Source organism: Epithele typhae (assembly GCF_022376455.1).
Source record: "Epithele typhae strain CBS 203.58 chromosome Unknown BXZ73scaffold_7, whole genome shotgun sequence".
Lineage (NCBI taxonomy): Eukaryota > Fungi > Basidiomycota > Agaricomycetes > Polyporales > Epitheliaceae > Epithele > Epithele typhae.
The window spans coordinates 618,960-636,997 of NW_025954198.1; the positions used below are offsets into that span (position 1 = coordinate 618,960).

At 65.1% G+C, this 18,038-nt stretch overlaps 2 protein-coding genes across 2 annotated transcripts; one reads left to right on the forward strand and one right to left on the reverse strand.

Annotated features, from left to right (window-relative positions):
* Positions 1–4,028: 4,028 nt before the first annotated feature.
* Positions 4,029–4,406, forward strand: BXZ73DRAFT_88417 (uncharacterized protein; the record flags this gene model as incomplete). Its single annotated transcript, XM_048024937.1, has 1 exon — positions 4,029–4,406. The coding sequence occupies one exon, from the start codon at positions 4,029–4,031 to the stop codon at positions 4,404–4,406; it is 378 nt and encodes a 125-aa protein (XP_047880990.1).
* Positions 4,407–8,218: 3,812 nt separating this feature from the next.
* BXZ73DRAFT_88418 (uncharacterized protein) lies at positions 8,219–10,754 on the reverse strand (the record flags this gene model as incomplete). Its single annotated transcript, XM_048024938.1, has 6 exons — positions 8,219–8,293; positions 8,362–8,442; positions 8,463–8,809; positions 8,851–9,931; positions 10,342–10,475; positions 10,538–10,754. 6 exons carry the CDS (start codon positions 10,752–10,754, stop codon positions 8,219–8,221), a joined length of 1,935 nt encoding a protein of 644 aa, XP_047880991.1.
* Between the last annotated feature and the right edge of the window lie 7,284 nt (positions 10,755–18,038).

An 18,038-nucleotide genomic window follows, 5' to 3' on the forward strand; every position in this document is an offset into this window, starting at 1 on the left:
GCCGCGCGCCGGCCATGCAGGCACCGACCACGCACGGAGCGGATGGAGAAAGAGACAGAGAAAGAGAAAGAGAGAGTGCAGGGAGGAATGGGAGTGGAAGGGATGGGGCAAGTGGAGGTGGAGGTGGAAGTGGAGGAAGAGGTGGATCGAGCGTGGAGAATGGACACAACATCCCTCCGGCTAACGGTGAGCGCGATCCGACGGCTTCGAGCGCGAAAGATCCCAATGCCAGACGCGACTCCCGTCCCCTCACAAGGCCAACCTCGGGCTCCGAGTACCGCCCACGGGACCGCACACAGAGCGGGGGATCGGAGAACATCCTCGGCTCGGGTAGCTACAGCGCACGACCCGCTCGATCACGCGGGAACTCGTCCGTCTTCGCCGACTTCGACCCCACGGCGACGAACGGATCATCCTATCCGTATGAGCAAGGATCTATCGGACGACACGGCGGGATAAGCACTCTATCCAGGACACGGCCACAAGATATCTGGCTCCCTGGATCTCCTTCCCCTGCGGCAAGAGAGCATGGTCCTTCAACTTCTCGCGCCTTCGCTCACGCTACCGCCTCGCCCATTAGCCCAAGTTCACGCGAAGGTGGACCTGTCGACAATGGCCGTACCGTATCGCGTGCCACCAGCATCCGCTCTGTAGAACGACCGTCCCCAGGCGATCACCTCGAATTCGGTTCCCTCCCCCGCGATCGTTTCGGCATGGGTGATGATCGTGGGCCCTCGCGCAAAGGAAAGGAGCCCGAACGCAGCGACCACTCCCGCCAACCTTCGTTCACGCAGCAGACATCAGCACAGGAAGCTCGCCGCGATCCCCGAATGACGATACCTATCACTCCCGCCCGTCCCACCCTTGCCTCCCAGACGTCCGACGACCCGTACCTTACGCAAATCAGCCCCATTGCGTCCCGCCCGCGACCCTCTGAGCCCAACGACGACGGGATCCGTGTGCGCCCCGTCGGTGCGCCTGTGGCCGAGGACGACGGCATACGCGTCAAGCCCTCAAGACGCAGCACGATGCCCGACCACTATTCCTCCGAGCAGCAGCAACAGCAGCCCCCATCCCGCTACGGCAGTCAGTCCTCGACGTCTGCACGGCCGATCCCACGCAAACGCTCCTTCCAACAAGACTTCGGCGACTGGCCCGCGCAGGCCAACGCGCACGCGAACCCCTTCTACGGTCCGCTGTCTCCATCCATGTTCGTCCCCGCGTCCTCGAGCCGCCCGATCCCTCGCGCGTCCACAAGCGCAGACGACGCCCGGCGCGAGTCCCCGTCCAAGTCCTCCTGGCAAGGCTCCTCGCTCAGCCCGCCCAGCGCCTTCCCGTTCGCCGGGCAAGACATCCCCTCCGCCACGTCCTCGCGCTTCCGGCACTCGCCCAGCCCCGCGAGCAGCGGGATCGCCGGCAGCGTCGGGAGCACCGGCGGCGGCGGAGCCTCGCGGCGGCGGAACTCGGGCGGGAGCCGCTCGGTGCGCTCCCGCGGCTCGCGGTCCGAGTTCTGGCCCGGGCCGAGCGACGTCGCGCAGCGGCCGCTGCAGACGTACGAGGAGCAGTCGGTCGCGTCCGACAGCGACTCGGAGGAGGACTACGGGATGGACATGGACGAGCTCTGGGACAAGCGCGAGAGCTTCGAGGCCCGCGGCGCGGGCTCGCTCAAGTGGCAGGCCCGCCGCCAGACGGAGGAGGCGCGGAGGCGCGAAGAGGAGGCGAGGAGGCGAGAGCAGGAGGCGCGGGCGCAGCAGGCGGAGGCGCAGCGGAAGCAGGAGGAGATCATGAAGCAGCGGCTCGACATCGAGCAGCGCGCGGCGGCGCTCGCGCAGCAGGAGGCGCAGCTGGCGGAGGCGAAGCTCCAGCATGAGCGGACGCTGCGCGAGAACCTCCAAGCGCAGCTCGAGGAAGAGCGGAGGAAGCGGATCGAGGCTGAAGAAGCGACTCGGCAACGCGAACTGGAGGAGACGGAGCGTCGAGAACGAGAGGCCAAGGAGAAGGAGCAGCGGGAGCGGGAGCGGCGGCTGAAGAAGGAGCAAGAAGAACGCGAGGAGCGAGAGCGTCTCGAGCTTCAGGAGAAGCAGGAGCGGCTCAAGCGCGAACGCGAAGCACGGGAGGAGCGGGAACGTCAAGAGAAAGAGGAGAAGGAGCGGAAGGCACGCGAACGTCAAGAGGCGAAGGAGAGGAAGAGGCTGGAGAAGGAGGAGAGGGATCGACTGGAGCGGGAGCGCATCGCTCGTGAGAAGAAGCAGCAGCAGGAGCAAGAAGAGTGGGCTCGTAGGCGGAAGGAGGAGGAAGAGAGGTTCGCCAGGCAGAAGCGGGAGTGGGAAGAAGCCCGCAAACAGGAGGACGAACGACGCGAAGCGGAACGACTCGCGGCGGAGGAAGCCCAAAGGCAGCGGGAGGAGGAGGCTCGACGACTGGAGGAGCAGCGACAGCGGGAGGAGGAAGAGAGGCTACGGGAAGAGGAGGAGGCCAGACAACGCGAAGAGGAGGAGGCGGAGTTGCGGGAAGAGGAGGAACGTCGCCAACGCGAGGCTGAAGAAGCTCGTCAGCGCAAGGAGGACGCGGCCCGCAAACGCCAGGCAGAGAAGGAGCGGAAGGCCCGAGAGAGAGAGGAGGAGCGGCAGCGGAAAGCTGAGGAGGTACGGAAGCGGAAGGAGGCCGAGGAAGAATGCCAACGTGAAGCCGAACGTCAGCGAGAGGCCGAGCTCCAGAGGCAACGCGAAGCCGAAGCCGAAGCTGAAGCCCAACGACAACGAGAGGCAGTCCAGCGGCGACGTGCTGATGCAGAAGCCCGTGAACGCGAAGTCGCCGAGGCCCGTCGTCGGGAGCAAGCCGAGGCTGCGCGCAAGCGTATGGAGGAGGCTCGTCAACGCGAAGAGGAGACTCACCGCCGAGAACAAGAGGCGCACCGCTTACGGGAAGAGGAGGAAGCTCGTCGTCTCGCCGAAGAGGAGGCTGCTCGTGCGGAGCAGCAGCGTCAAGACCAGATCTCTTCGGTTGACAACAGCACACCCCCTGAGTTCAACGATCCGATCTTCCTTCGTGAGCAGCAGGCAGAGCTAGAGCGCTTCGAAGCCGCCCTCGAAGCTAGGAAACGCGAAGAGGAGGCCAAGAAACGCGAAGAGGAGACCAAGAAACGCGAAGAGGAGACAAGAGCACGCGAAGAGGCAGCCAGGCAGCGCGCACAAGCAGATGCTGACCGGGAGGCCCAGTTCCGGCGTGAACAGGAGGAGATCTACAGGCGTTTCCAGAGCGAGGAACAGGGCCGCGCACGGGAAGCCGAGGCGCGTCGGCGAGCACAAGAAGACATGCGACGCAAAGCGGAGGCACAGTCGCTTCGCGATGACGCCGTACTCGCCGAAGTCCTTCGCCGATCCGAAGAGGAGCACCGCATGCAAGAGGAACGACGTCGTCGCGAGGACCGCAGGCGACAAGACAGCGTGGGCGGCTCCTCAGACACCGTCCGACCGAATGTGTACGCCCAGTCTTCCGCGTCCGCGTCGTCAGCCTCCACGGCCTCTCCCCGTCCCATCCCCAACCCTGGCGCCTCCGTCCACCAGAATCCTCCGCTTTCAGGGGATCGCAACAGCACCGCTTCATCGTCCAGCTTCAGCAGCTCCAACAGTCATTACTCCTTCGGATCCACCCGCTCGAACTCCAGCGGCTACACCAGCGCGGCATCTTCTACCCGTGCCCCTCCCACTCCTTCCACTCCAATCCCCGGGGCAACAAGCTCAGCCTCGAAAGGTTGGAGACCATCGCCAGTCTCGCCCTCGCCTTCGCCTTCCACCCCCACCCCGACACGCTCCTCCTCCGGTGCTTTCCACACCGCGTACGGCGGCAGCGCATACACCCAGTCCTCAGCAGGCCCCACTCGCGGCTCTTCCTTCGCCGCCTCCTCCCCTCTCGACGAGCAGGAGTGGACGCGCCGCCAAGAGGAGCATGCTCGTCGACAGTTCGAGCAGTTCCAACGCGAGCAGGAGGCCAAGGCGCGCGAGCAGGGCCAGAAGACCGCGCGGCAGATGACGAAGGAGGACGTCGTGCGCCTGTTCGACGAGCACGAGAAGCGGTGGGCGCGCCTGCCCACGCTCGACATCCTCAGCTGGCACTCCTTCCCGTGGCCGATGCTCACCCAGCCGAACGATCCCGAAGCGCTGACGTACGTCGGCGTGCAGGCGTACGTGCTCTCGCCGCACTGGCCGGGCGAGAAGACACAGAAGGAGCGGATCAAGGACCTGCTCCGGAAGTGGCACCCGGACCGGTTCGAGACCAAGCTCCTGCCCAAGGTGCGCGAGGAGGAGCGGGAGCAGGTGCAGGAGGGCGCCGGCGCCGTCGCGCGCCACCTTGGGAAGCTGCTCAGCAGCCTGGCGATCAGCGCCGAGAACGGCCTCTTCGGTTGATGTGTACGAGGTGAGCCGCGTTTCCGTCCGCGTCCGAGGGCTCGGTGCTGATATGAGGATGTGCAGGCGCAGTCCGTTTCCGTCCTGGCAGAATCAAGGATCAATTGTAGTTGGATACCCCCACTCATCCACTGTACGAATACATAGCTCAATCATCACGGCCGCGCAATACCATACTCACCGAACTGTACAACGGCATCCTGGACGCATCTGCAGCAGTAGGGACCTGGGCATCGTAACATTTATCTCATGTATGGTATAGAAGAACACCTATGTATGCACTTACCTCCTTTCTTGTTTGTCTCTCCAATCTATTCCCCTGGGCAGTGTTTCCGAGTCGCCTTCCATCGTGCTTGTCTTGTGGCCGACCGTTCATGCGCCATAGACTGGGCTAGAAGTACTCCGAAGCCTTGACTTTAACTGGGTTTGGTTCACGGCTTCCAGTCGTCCTGCGTCCGAGACACACACACACACACTCATGTCCAGACATGAATGCTGTAGTCCAAGACAGAACGCACAGAGGGACATCGCTCGACCCGACGCAGACCCACCCGGCGCCCCTGTGCCTCCGACCTGAACGAGCACGGCCTCAGCCCCTAGGTCGACGGCAGTGGCGACGACAGCGCCGAAGGTGGAGGTGGTGGTCCGAGACAGAGAGAGATGAATGCACGCAGCAGGCCCCGAGCCGATCCTATGTAGGCCGCCGACATCGAATGTCGACCGCCCACCATGTCGGGATTCCGACGACAGTGGCACTCGCTCGATCGGGCGACGAGCGAGACGGAGGCCGGCCTGCGAGACACAGCCCGGCGGCGCGGTCAAAAGCCCGGCGCTGGGCAGAACAGTCGTCGAGCCTGTAGGACTCCGAGGCTCGAGCGCACCTAGTACACGTCCTTTCCTTCGGACGCGGGGGGCAGAGATTCGCCAGGATCCCGACCGAAACGGCGGTCGGCGGCGCGCGGTGCTCGGAAGTCGAGTGCACACGTCGTCCGTCGCCAGTGCACGACCCAGACGGCCGGGAGCTCCTGTACTCGGAAGGCTCCCATATGCCGGACTGGGGCCCCGTCGGACGGCGTCGAGCAGCGGCAGCGCGCACGGGGTGGAGCGGGCCTCAGCTTCTAGCGCGATGGCGAGCGCGAGGGATGCGCGCGCGCGAAGCCTGGCGGCGGAGGACGCACCGTGCGCGCGACGGATGGACGTAGGGGGCTGTCGTGTTCCCGCACGACAGCCCCCGACGAACACGCGAAACGCGGGGGGGGTCCCAGGACCCACGTCCCGTGCGCGTGGACGCGCAGATCGGGGCTCGCGCGGGCCGCGGTTGGGAATGCGGGGTGAAAGGGCCGGCTTTCGGGTGGCTGCGGAGAAGAGGTGCGGGTTAATAGACGTTTAGGCTGTGTAGTACTAGGCTTACTTCTGCTGAAGTCCTGCGTACTGAGGCTCTCACGTTGCGCTACGCCCCGGCTTCGCCAGCTTTCACGCACGTGTCTTATCATTGTCTGCTGCGAAGTGCATCCGACCGTCCTACAATGTGGTATATGTGCTGCGGGCAGACTGATCAAGAACCCGTTTACTCACCCATGACCACCGAACCGGTCATTCAGTGGCAGAGCCTCGCGGCCGCCAGGTTTCTCCGTCGAAGAACGTCACGAATATGTCATGGTGGGCGAGATGACTCTCAAGTTACGCGCGCGCGGCGGGCACAGCGACGCCGACCGGGTGGGCGCGTCGCGCACGGATCAGGGTACGGGTGGCGGGCCGGGGCTGTTGAACAAGGGGTTTGTGCGTGAGCGTGGACGTCAACAGCACCTACGAACGCCTAAGAGGATGGATCAGACATTGCAAGTTACCTACTTGTATGAATCTGCAGGCACGCAGGCGCCCATATCAGTGAAGGTCGCACCACCGTCGACGCCCAAAGCTTTGATACCTGCTGTTAAACAGCTCGTTCTAGGTCAGCGGGTACAGCCCGGCGCTCAGCGCTGCTTGTGGTCAGGACGCCCTGGTGAAGTCTTACCGGAACACTGATCCCGGACTGGCGCCGTGTCCCAGGTTTTGCCTCGGAACGAGCGGGAGGCTACGGTCGCGCTACTGGCCGCAGTCTACTAAGCGAAGCATGGTCCACGTGTAAACACCCGGGATCGCGCGCGAGCGACCGCTCTCATCTCGTCGTCGCTACGGCTCGCGCGAGGTGGAGCGATTGCAGCCGTCGATGAATGCGAACTGCCCACGACGTATGCGGGGGGCGGCCGGGGTGCTTGGGGAGGCGAGTCCGCGCGGCACCCTGGGTTTCGTCCAGAGGGAGCCATGGATGCGTACGCGTGGGCAGCACGGCAAACTTCGACTCACCGCGTCCCCGTCTGCGCGTGCGGTTTCTGAGGCTTGCAAAGTCGACGGACGCGCGAAGTCTTGAGGACATTTCAGTAGCACCGCGGCTCGCGCGCACCCTCGCGCACCCCAATCGATCGCAGGCTCGCTCGAGAGACTAGGGACGGAGCTGATTGGTGGGCAAAAACAACGATGGATGGCGGGGGCCGTACTAGTACGTGCCACCGATATTTGTAGAAATCGAGTGGACCATTGAATATTGAATATTGAATATTGAATGTCCCCCCGCGCGACTCGAGCGCCTACACTCCCGCCCCGGTTTCACTCGGTTTCAATTTTCAGGCAGTTCCAGTCGCCCGCTACGCACACTAGCTCCATCTCCCTGCGCGGAGGCAACCGACGGGTCGTGAGACCATGATGATGCAGGGCCCCGTCGGCGATGGGCATGATTGGCTGACGTCAGCCTCTCCCCTCACCCTCCCGCGAGCCGTTTCGATCTGCGACGTTCGGGTCGAGGGCGGCGTGTGCCTCACCAACAGCGCGTTACGCAGGGGCGGGGCTTCCGCGCCGTTCGCACCGGGCCCGTGGCGCGCGCAACGCGCACATCATGAAAGGCGGGGCACTGTAGTGGGAATAGCTTGAAGTCAACTAGCCTGAAGCCAAACCCTCATCAGCCGTTCCTGAATGATCTCCCCCTCCACACCAAGTCAAACACAGCACGCTCCCCAGTCTCACTTTGATGCAGAGCGAAACGACATCACGCAGCAGACAGAGAGACGATGGTCCGGGGGGGACGAAAGAACGTGTTGCAAGCGCGCGTTGCGTGCGCGCGGTCTATGTGGGGTGGTCCAGGATTAGATACAGCATATTTACAGCGGCAGTGATGGCTACAGTAGTGTTCCGCGAACCCACGGCTTTATACGTGCCGCGCCGGGGCCAGGGACGCGAACGGCAGGTGGGCCGCTCGGGAGACGGCGGGCGGGCGAGAGAATGAGAGAGATGCGCACGGACTGCACAGAGGAGCGAATATGGCGGGAGTAATGGGGAGGGGAGGGGGAGTGTTCATGGAGAAGCAAGCGGATGCGGGATGAGAGATGAGGAGAAAACGACAGCAAGGATGGAGAGCGAACAGATACAGAGACGCGGGCCGGGGCGCAGTCCTTGAGCCGTGGAACCGAGTGAGCTAGGGAATGCAAGGTGAATGTGAGAGGGTGGGGAGACAGTGAGCAGTCAACGCGCGGAACCCAGGAGCAGACGAGAGAAATCCTAAACGAGCGTGCTACAGGGGCACTACTGTGCGCCGCGCGGGGTCCAAAGTCGTTAACGAGCGTGTCATATGGCGGGGGTGGCGGCATAGATTGAGAGCTAAGGGATAAGGAGCGGATGTGATGTCGGGTGGGCTGCGTTGATAGGCGGTTTTGGCGAAGAGATGATGCATATGCAACAGCGGAGGCACTCATGATTCCACGGTCGGTGTGCCGAGGCATTTATGAGATGTAATACCAAGCGAGGTTGACGCGGCCGACGTCCTTGATGACGACTTGCGCCTGGACACGGCAAACCTGCGGAAGGACCAGAAAGGGGACGGTTAGCGCTGGTGCGAAAATCGGACGGGGACCGGCTAACGCACCATGTCTGCCGTCTCCCAGTCCTTCCAATACACGTGTAGGCTCCCGTCGTCCTTCGTCTCGATTTTCCGCACGGCCCAAAGCTCTCGCACCACTTCACCACGTTGTGGACCCGTCTCCGCTGCTCGGCCTGCAAGTGCCGGTCGTCCGATAGTGATGCTGACATGGATGACACCGAGCGCGACGAGTGCATGTCGAGCGGCGTCCCGCTGATGACAAGCTTCTTCTTGCGCCGACGTTGACGACCGGTGAGTGACGCGAAGAAAGATTGCGGGCGAGGCGCAGGGACGAGGAAGGAGGGCGACGGTGTACTTGGCGAGGGGAGAGGGAGCGTGGGGCGAGGGGGAGAGCCGGGCGACATTGGTCGCTCGGGGATGTCCAGGTGGAGAGGTTCATGAAGCGCGGGGAGCGGTGGGGGCGCGGCGCGAGTTCGGGGAGGAGAAGGGGGGACTCGGGCTCGTAGAACGGGTTTTGCGCAAACACCGGAGAACCGTCGACGGAGAGGTCCTCAGGAACGCACGACGGGGAAGTGACCGCGAAGGGGTCGAAGGAGTCTGCAAGCCGATCGACGGGGGTGGACAGCATCGAGACGGTGGACCCGGTGGAAGAGTCGGAGGACACCAACGACGGCGTTATGGAAATCTTGGTAGGCATCGTGAAGGAAGGTCGTGAGCTGGTGGATGAAGAGCCGTCGTGGGAGTCGACTCGGCGGATGTCGAGGACGTCGGAGGAGCCGCGGGGAGTGTTTGGAGGGGGGAGCGGTTTGGAGATCGAGGTCGTGCGGGAGCGACCGGCTATTAAGCTCAAGAAACGGTCTCGCTTCTTGGCCTTGCTAGCCGGAAATGATGACGCATCATCAAGGGACACCTGAGTGATGCGGGGGTGGGAGGCAACGGAATCAATAGACCAGCGAGACGCCGGCTCAGATTCACCTTCCGCGGCGCTGTTCTGTGGCGCGATAGGCGGGGACTGCCCGAGTTCGACCGCTGTCGCTGCGCACATAGGCGAAGGAAGCAGCATGGCCGCGACGGAGAACGAGGGAGAAGGCATGGACGCAAGCTCGGCCAGGTGGCGAAGCTGTGGCGATGACGCCGATGTCGAGAGCGAAGGAAGGCTGGGTCGGTCCTTGCGCGTCGGACTGGAGCACATCGGGCGAGAGTCGGGACAGCCCGCAGTCGCGCTACTGCTCCGGAGGCGGCCGGTGGGCTTTGGAACGGGGATGTCCTGCACGGGGTCGGTGAGGTAGACGGCGGTCCTCTTCTCGGCTTCGCTTTCGCGCTCTTCAAGGAGGGAAAGGGTGGATGAGATAGAAGGGTAAGTCGCGTGCCGGGTGTTGGTTGAGCGCGAGGCGGGGGGGCTTCCGGTGAGCGAGAGGCGGGAAGTGCGCGGCTTCGGGCTTGAATAGACGGGGGATGGTGGCATGGGTGGGGAAGATCGACCGCTGGCGGCGGCGCGGAGAGCCATGGGCGGGCTCGAGACCGATGTCCGTATTGAGCGGGCGGCGGGAGAGGGGGGCGGGACTATCGGCAGACTGGGCCGCGAGCGCAGACTGCGCGGCAGAGTGGGCAGTGGCTGGAGGAAGATCCATCAGCGGGGGTCCAGAGGAAGAGAGCTGCCCGTCCGTGGACCGGGCGAAAGGCCCAGACCGCGCCGCAGTGTGGGGACGCGCTAGCCTTTGCAGGTCAAAGCCGCGCGCCCGGAAGTCGCCGGACGCCACCACGAGGCAATACCAAAGCGGCAGGTGGGCGGACCGAGCGGCGCCGGCCCTGGAAGCCAAAACTTTGGCAGCCAGGCGTGCGATCGCCCGCTCGGCGACTCCCTCCCGCCCGCCGGCCTCGTCCACCGCGCCCCCACCCATCCCGCCGCTCGCGTGACGCGTCCCCCACGCCGGATCGGGCGCGTTCGGAGACGGCGGCGCGCGATGGCCAAGGGGCGACGCGTCGAGGGCCCCCGCCCGACACGAACCAATGAACTCAACATACCTTGTCCGTCTCCATTCTTGGCGAGGGCAGTAGACTCTGCGTACGCGATCGAGGCGTCGAGGGCGTCGACTGGCGAGTTGAGAAGAGCGACGGGTCGTACAAGTGCGCGGCACACGCTTCCTCGTCCTCCTCGACTGTGGTTTGTGCGAGAGCATGTGAGCGCCCGGAGGGACATCCAGCTGGGAGCGCGACGCACCATCGAAGAGGTCCGGGATGGAAGCGAGGGAGTCGGTCGCCTTCTCGTCTGGCCAACCGTACCCCGAGTCGACCCAGCGTGCGGTGTCGTAGGCGGGGTAGCTGTCCGAAAAGTGCGCGTCATCGTCGCCGTAGCCGAGCTGCTGGAGGAGTTCGAGCTTCGCGTCGAGCTCGCGCGGGGACGCGACGAATGCCGACCTCGTGAGGGCGGACTGCATGGCGAAGGGGGACTGCGTGGCAAGACAGAAAGAGTTGAGGGGGCGAGGCAGGAGTGATGTCGGAAGACATACCTGTAGCGCGTCGAGCGCGTGGCCGATGAGGTAAATGTTATGCTGCTTGCAGGTGACCGCACGCGCGCTTGAGCGGAGAGAGCAAGCGAGGACAGGAGGGTGTGGATGGGAGATGGGCAGGTGCGGACCGGGAGAGGGGCAGGCTGCGGATGGGCGTCGGGCGTCGGGCGTCGGGGGGTGAGAAGGGGAGGAGGATCACGGAGAGAGCGAGCGGAGGAAGGGTATTTGAGCGCAGGAGAGGAAGCGAGAGCGGAGTCGGGCGCCTGTGACAGGGTTTGATCGCGAAAGTGGAGAAGGGGGCGCCCGACGGACTGTTCTGCGGCCAGCCACGGCGGAAATCTGGCAGCCGACTTGGCCGCCTCCGATCAAGACCCGCGCCGCCGGCCGCCCATCTTTTCGCCCGCCCCGATTTCCGTCCGCCGTTCTCGTCCAGCACGGTCCCCGGCGGCAGACCCTCTTCCCTGCTCGTCCACCCTCGGATCTCCCCCGCCGCTCTGCGCAGTATATCCTACTCTCTCCACTTCACTTCTCGTGTCATATGACGAATCCTAGATCGCGGCGCACCTCGTCGCGACAGCGTCCACAGGAGGCCTCGCAGGACCGAAGGACGATCGCGGTCTCCTGTCTCAGCCTTCCGTCTACTGCAGCTGCCCAGATCCCGGCTCGTCTCTGTGTCCCTAGGATGCGCCCGTCGCACGGTATTCGTCATACGTTCTTCCCCGCCTCACACATCTGTGGCTCGCCCTCTCAACCCCCCTGGCTCTCAGAATTAATATCCGTTCTCGCATCCTGCAGGCCTCCTTCTCAGTGTGTGCCCCCGAGTCCCCGCGGTCGTTCGTACAACCAGTACTGCACCCGATTCCGATCAGTGCTGCCGGTGGGCCCAGCTCTGCCCAGCTCCTGCATACCCGTCGCCTGGAAGCGGCGCGAGCACCCAGCACCGTACTTACCGCCGCCGCAGCAGCTGGGGTTTGGTGTTCGTGATAATACAGGGCGCGCACGTCCGGAGGCGCTTCCAGTCAAACCACAATCCCCGATCCAGCACCATTTCTGTCCAAACGTTCGCCACGGCTCGTCCACTGTTCACTGCGCACTACCACCCCGCACCGAGCCGGCGGGCGTGGGCACTTGAGCCAGTGCGCGTACGTACGGCGAGACGGGTTCGCAGAACGAACTCAGTCGTCGGGCCCGCCGCAGGCCAGCTCTGCTCGATGCGTATGCGCTTCTCGCGACCGCCGGGTGCCCACACGTTCTCACCCCGCGCCAACCCCGCGGTCATTCGCAGCTGGGAGAGGACAGAACGAGCGATGGCCAGAGAACGCCGGGCGTCCGCGATGGCCTCGGCGCTGGGCTACCATCTTCGGCTGGGGGCCTTCGGTGAAGGCTCCGTCGTCTCGGGCGCACGCAGCCAGCACTTGCGAAGGCGTACGTACGGCCGCCACGGACTCCACGTTCGTCGCACCCCTTCGACCGGTGCCTCTCCCTGGCTGGGCGGCCTCGCAGGTGCGCCGTTCGTGCGCCTCTACCGACGCCCCGAGAGGTTCATTGTGCGGGGCCGCCGACGACGTCGACGTCGGCATCATCGAACGTCTTCTCTGCACTCGCGCCGGACGGGTCGCATGGTGGCCCTTGAGGGGCCTGCAGCGTGCGCACTGTCGTCCCCGCTCTATGCACCGAGGTTTCTCTGTTTCGTCTCGGCCGTTCGGCCGCAACATTGAACGCTCGAACCCCGCGGCGGGTGCGCGGAGATCTGTTCGCGCTCGACACCCCGCTGCCAATCTTCGTCGATGCAGGCCCGGGCTGGACCACCGGACGCTCGAAAGCGCGGTGCTCACCACCCACGGCTGCGACAAGTGGCAGATAGGCACGGCGCCGACGGACGCAGGCACCGGGGAGTGTGTAGCAACAACGCGCACCCAATCAGCCACGGCGCGGGCCCTCTGTCCCCCCTCTGCGCGATGCTTGTTCGCCCACGAGGCGTAGAAAGCCGTCGGGGCGCGCGGGGAGACTGTGCGCCTCTGCTTACATGCCGCACGCCAGGGCCGTCGCCAGGGCTGAAGCGTTGACGAGAGCCATGGGCCGCACAGCGGGAGATGATCGTCTGGCTGCGCGCTGTGTCCACTTCCGCCGCGCAGGTACGGCGGGGTCGCGCGCTGACCGGCCGTCTGACTGCGTTCGCGCACCCTTCCTGCCGCTAGAGTACTGCCGCACCCGCGCGTTTCCCGTGCCTGGTCGACCGCGCCGCGCGAGCAGTCCGGACGGAGGCGGGGCAACGACGCTGCCCTCGGCGGGAAGCCAGGCGCGCGGGAGCGATCGCGCGCCAGAAACGTGGGGGCGTGCGCCTCGCGCCTCCCCGTGCCGCGGAGGCCGAGCCCCCATTGGGTCCTTCACCCGCCTCGCCCTCTCCCGCTTCGTTTTCCGGCCAAGCTGCACGTCGAGCTTCTGCCTTAATGGGCCGCGGGCTTTGCGCGCGCGCGCGGCCCCCACAACTTCTCGTTCTCGTTCTCCGCCCATCATCGAATCGATGGCCTCTTCGCACGCGTACGGACGGGCGGGCCCGTGCGCCCGTCACGCGCACGAGCGTACGCACGCCCCGGGGCGGGTTCTGCCCGCTTCGCCCGCGGCTTCCGTCTCTCGACCTGCGCCGTCTGGTGCGCGTGGCACACGGCGCGGGGACTACACGCGGCGCGCGCTTCGCCGCCGCCAGAAGCCGGAATCAGATTCAGAGGCGACTCTCGACCCTCCAGATCTCCCGCGCGTGCGCGTGCACGACGCGGAGGGGCAACCCGTCTGGACTCTCGCTGCACACGCGACATACCCGCGCCGCGTGGTCGAGCCCTCGGGGAAAGGCTCCGCAACCCGTCGCCGCCGCCGGTGTCCGGTGGGCGCCACGGTTCGACGTTCGACGTTCGACGCTCGCCGTTCGCCGTTTCCACCGTCCAGCTCGTCCGCGCAGATCTAGAAAGGCTCGGGATGGGACAGCCCGCGGGCGGGGCTCGCTCTCGCGCCCCGCGTGGCCGGCTTCCGATCTCGCGCGCGTGTCGTGCCTCTGCACTGGCGGCGGCGGGATCGACCCCGCGCAAGCACTGTGGGGGCGGCGCCGGCGGGGGACGGCGGGCGGGACGTGCCGATCGATCCCGTCCAAGTCTAATCAGTCTATTCGACAGCCGCAGAGCCGTGGCCGCACACGGGGGTCCGCGCGAGCTCTGTCGGCCTTCATCGGCATCCAGTACAGCCCACATCCTCCTCCTCTCCGCCGGCTCCTGTCTGTTGTCCACCTCGTCCTGGGCTCCCGCCGGCGTTCGTCTTTCTAGGGTGAGTTTCACCCGCTGTGCCTGCCGTGCTAGATATCGTACAGCGCGTCTGATCAGTGCTTGTCTACTCACCGCATCATCGCCCCTGCAGCTATCGCTTTCTGACCTGCTGCATAGACGTCGGACCAGGCCCACCGGCGTCATCGAGCCTACGACGGGCCAGCTTCAAACGAGCATAGTCGCAACCAATCTTTCGAGTCCATCCTATCCGCGCTCGCTGGAATCTGATGTATTCGCCCATGCATTGCAGGTACGTTTCGCGCATCGGACTGATCCGCACCAGCTCACATCAACCGGTTAGCCAGCTCTCCGCCCCAGGGGAGGCGGAGTATCGCTCGCGTGGCTACGGATACTCACCGAACGCGGGTGCGTTAACGGATGCTCAGCTACCATCGAGTTCCGCCGCGCACGAGGTTTGTGCAAAATCCGCGTCTCACGCTTACCTTGGAACCCTTGACCTCATTGCCCCTTGCGGACAGTCCCGTTGAGAGCAAACAGAATCCGCCCATGGAACACGGCAGGGACGCGACAAATCCGACCGGCGCGACCGTCGACTCCTTCCAGCTACCTCGCAACCACCCCCTAACTCCTCTTGCGTCTTCTTCCCAGCTGTCAGGCCGTCCACCGAATCCCAGTCTGAACAGCAGCTAGCCAGCGATGGCCATCCCACTTCCCTCGGCCACACACAACCGCCCGCAACTTGCTGTCCGGGACCCACGGTTTTGACGACACCGTGGGTCCCCCCAGCGTCCGCCGCCCACCGCCCACCGCCAGTCTTCCGCATCCAGTCGACGGCCTGTCTCACAGCGGTCGACGCACGCCAATCCAGACGTCCGCGATGCCCGTCTCCCCTCGGTGCCGCGGCGTCCGCCCTCCTCGCCGGAAAAGCCACCCTAAACGCATCGCTACCGAGCGCGACGGATTCCCACGCACGTGCGTGCAGCATCCCAGGTGGGTTTCGTATGCAAGTCCTCGTCGTCGACCTTGTCGGCCTGCGGGCGGCTGGTGGTGACGTCACTGTGGCTGCCCGGTACCGCCGACCGCCCACGGCGCTCCGTCACGACGGGCGACGTGTCCCGGCTCCTGAGACGGTGGCCTCCCTCGCGGCGTCCGTCTGCTCTACTCTACGGCGCGCTGACAGGATACATACCGCTGCGCGAACCCCGCACTGGTCTCCTGGTCGCCGACGAGCGAGCGTGAAAGCATCGCGGGAGCTGCGCATGTGCTCCGGCCTGCATACTTATAGTCTAGTGGCTGCTGGCGACAGACGGCAAACATTCCTCTGTCTAATCTCCCGGTTACTATCTTTCAGTCGGTCATCATCCCGTCCTCCTCACAGACTACTCGCGCCCACAGGATCAAGGGCGGGCACGTGTATCAAAAAGTCGCAGCGCACGTGCTGGAAGACCGACACTGTGCCGTGATTATTGCAAAGTCTTGACCCCTTGGAGGAAGTCCGGCCTCCGCGGTATGTCATATCTTTATTCTCAGACCGCTCGTAAGCTGCTCAGCCTTCACGGCCTGGCGTTGGCACTGACATACGGCGGGGAACGCCTTCCGCCGGCCTAACCGGATCGCGTTCTCAGCAAACAGTCGTCCGGAATCTGGACGCAAGTCCTGACCAAAATCCTCGCGGTCCTCGGGGGCCCAACCTTTCCCACAAAACCTGGTCGTCAGCATTTCCAGTCGGACGCTGCGCGGCGCCAGAGGAAGCCGCTGTCATTTTGTCAGTATTCTCTGCCCAGGACGAGGATTCGCAGCCCCACCTCCACGCTGGACGAGCAGAGCGCGGCCCCGTTCCCTGCGATCTTCTCGTCCGGTGTGCGTTCGATTCGCGAATGAACGCGAGACATGCACCACCTCCTCTGGCGTACGCACGGAAGCGCGGCGCGGGCGCTGTTACGCTCTACCCCCTTGGCCCCGCACCTTTTCGCGTACGGGGCTGTGCGCGCCAAGTTCGCCCTCGACGCGCGCTCAGACATTTCGTCTTTCTGCAGCCCCGTGCGCGAGCGCATTCGCGCCTCCAGTGCGGCGACAGTGCGCTTCAAATCCCTCAGCCCTCGGAGTAGTTGACCGCCCCGTTCCAGTCTAGTCCGACGCCGCACGTCGCCTCGCTCCGCATCTGGTGGCGCGCCGCCGGGCGTGTCGAGGCGCACTCGCGCCCCATTCAGGTCGCGGCGGCAGCACCCTGCACTTAATCCCGCGGGATGCGCGATCGACGGCGCGGCTCGCAGCCCGTGTCCGTCGCGATTCGCTCGCCGCGACCCGGAAGGGGCAAGGGGGCCGCACGCACGCACGCACCGCCCGTCGCTCCTTCGCGCAGTCCGCGGCCGCCGGTGGGACGATTCCCGCTCGCGATGCCGTGCGTCTCCCGTGCGTGCTCTGCGCTCGCGCGCGCACGTCCTCGCGCCGCTCTACGGCCGAGTGCGCGCGCGCGACGCGCAGCGTACTTGCTGCGAAGGCCGTGCTGCCTCCCGCTCTGCGCGTCGATGGCGCGTTCGACGGGATCCGAGCCATGGGTCGCGCGCGCGTACAGCCGACGCCGGCGATCTAAGCGACGGCCTCGAGGCCCGCCAGCGCCGACCGGACATTGGCCTGGGAGAATACTGGTTTGCGGGTGGATCACCGGTTCACCAGTGGACGTCTGCACACTTGTCGAACGTTGATCTACAGGCCCCGGGGCGAGCTCGCTAGCCAGCGTCGTCGACATCACAGATTTGCAGCGCACGGTTACCACTGCTCCTCGTGAACGCCGAATGCTCGACATCCGACGTCCCCAAGGTCTCACCAGCTCCTCACCGACACCAGCGCCATCCCGCCATCCCGCCAGCGACCTCTCCCATCTTCCGTGGCCCCCAAAACCCGCCGGGCGCTGCAGAAATCGGGCGGGGGCGGGCGGCGGGGGCGGCGATCAAGCTCAAGTCGAAATTGGACTCGAAGTGCGACGGTCGAGCTTCGATGTCGGCACGCGGCGGGGAGCGTCCACCGCACGTGAGCGCGCGCTCTGCACCGACTCGGGGCTTCTGCTTACACGATTTAAACTCAAGCATCCGCTCTAGTGCGCTCCGAGGGCTCCCTTTGTCGTCGTCGTGCGGGAGTCGAGGCGGCAACGGCCCCCGGCGGCTCCTTTAAACCTGGAGCTTGAGCGGCGGGGTGGGACCGTCGTCCGTTCGATCGAAGCGCGGAGGTATCGGTCGTCGCTGCTCGTGCGTGTCGACCGCGGATCTGGGAGCTGGGACTGTGTATTGGAGTTGGATCCACGCCGCCGGTGCGCTTCATGTGAATTTCCGTGTGGGATCGACGACGGACGACGACCCCGCCTACTGCCGGCGTGTGCCTGTCGTCTCGGAGAGTATGCGGCCAAGCGTGCGAGCTGGACGCGAAGTCGACAATACACGCTCGCACACCCGTCTGGTGAATGTGCGCCCAGCCGAGGCCCATGGATCGGCGAGGTTGATGTCGCCAGCGGGTACGCGGAGACTGGTGGGTGCCAGAAAGTGGCAGAGGGACTCGAAATCGTCCTTCTGGCGCGGGCGAGTAGCAAAACGTTAACGCTTGCAATACGGGCAGGGATTCCGGAGGCGGCGACCTGCGGCGACGTACGTCGACCGCCGCGCCGCGCGAGCTGTCGTCCCGGTTTGCGCGCGAACGAGGCCAACCGCTCTCGTCACCACGTGTAGTTCCTGAGCAGAGAGGCAGTAATCTAGGGTCTTTGGGGCCGCACGTTCATCTCCGGTCCTTCAAATTGGCATTCCCCGCTTCAGCACAGACTAGAGGTGTACAGCATCCCCATGGTGCGAGAGCAGCGCTCGCCGTTCGGACGCTCTCAGCAGCGTTTGGAGACCGAGGCCTAAGGCCTAAGGGCCAGAATAGCCGGGCGCGATTTATGTTCTTGAAT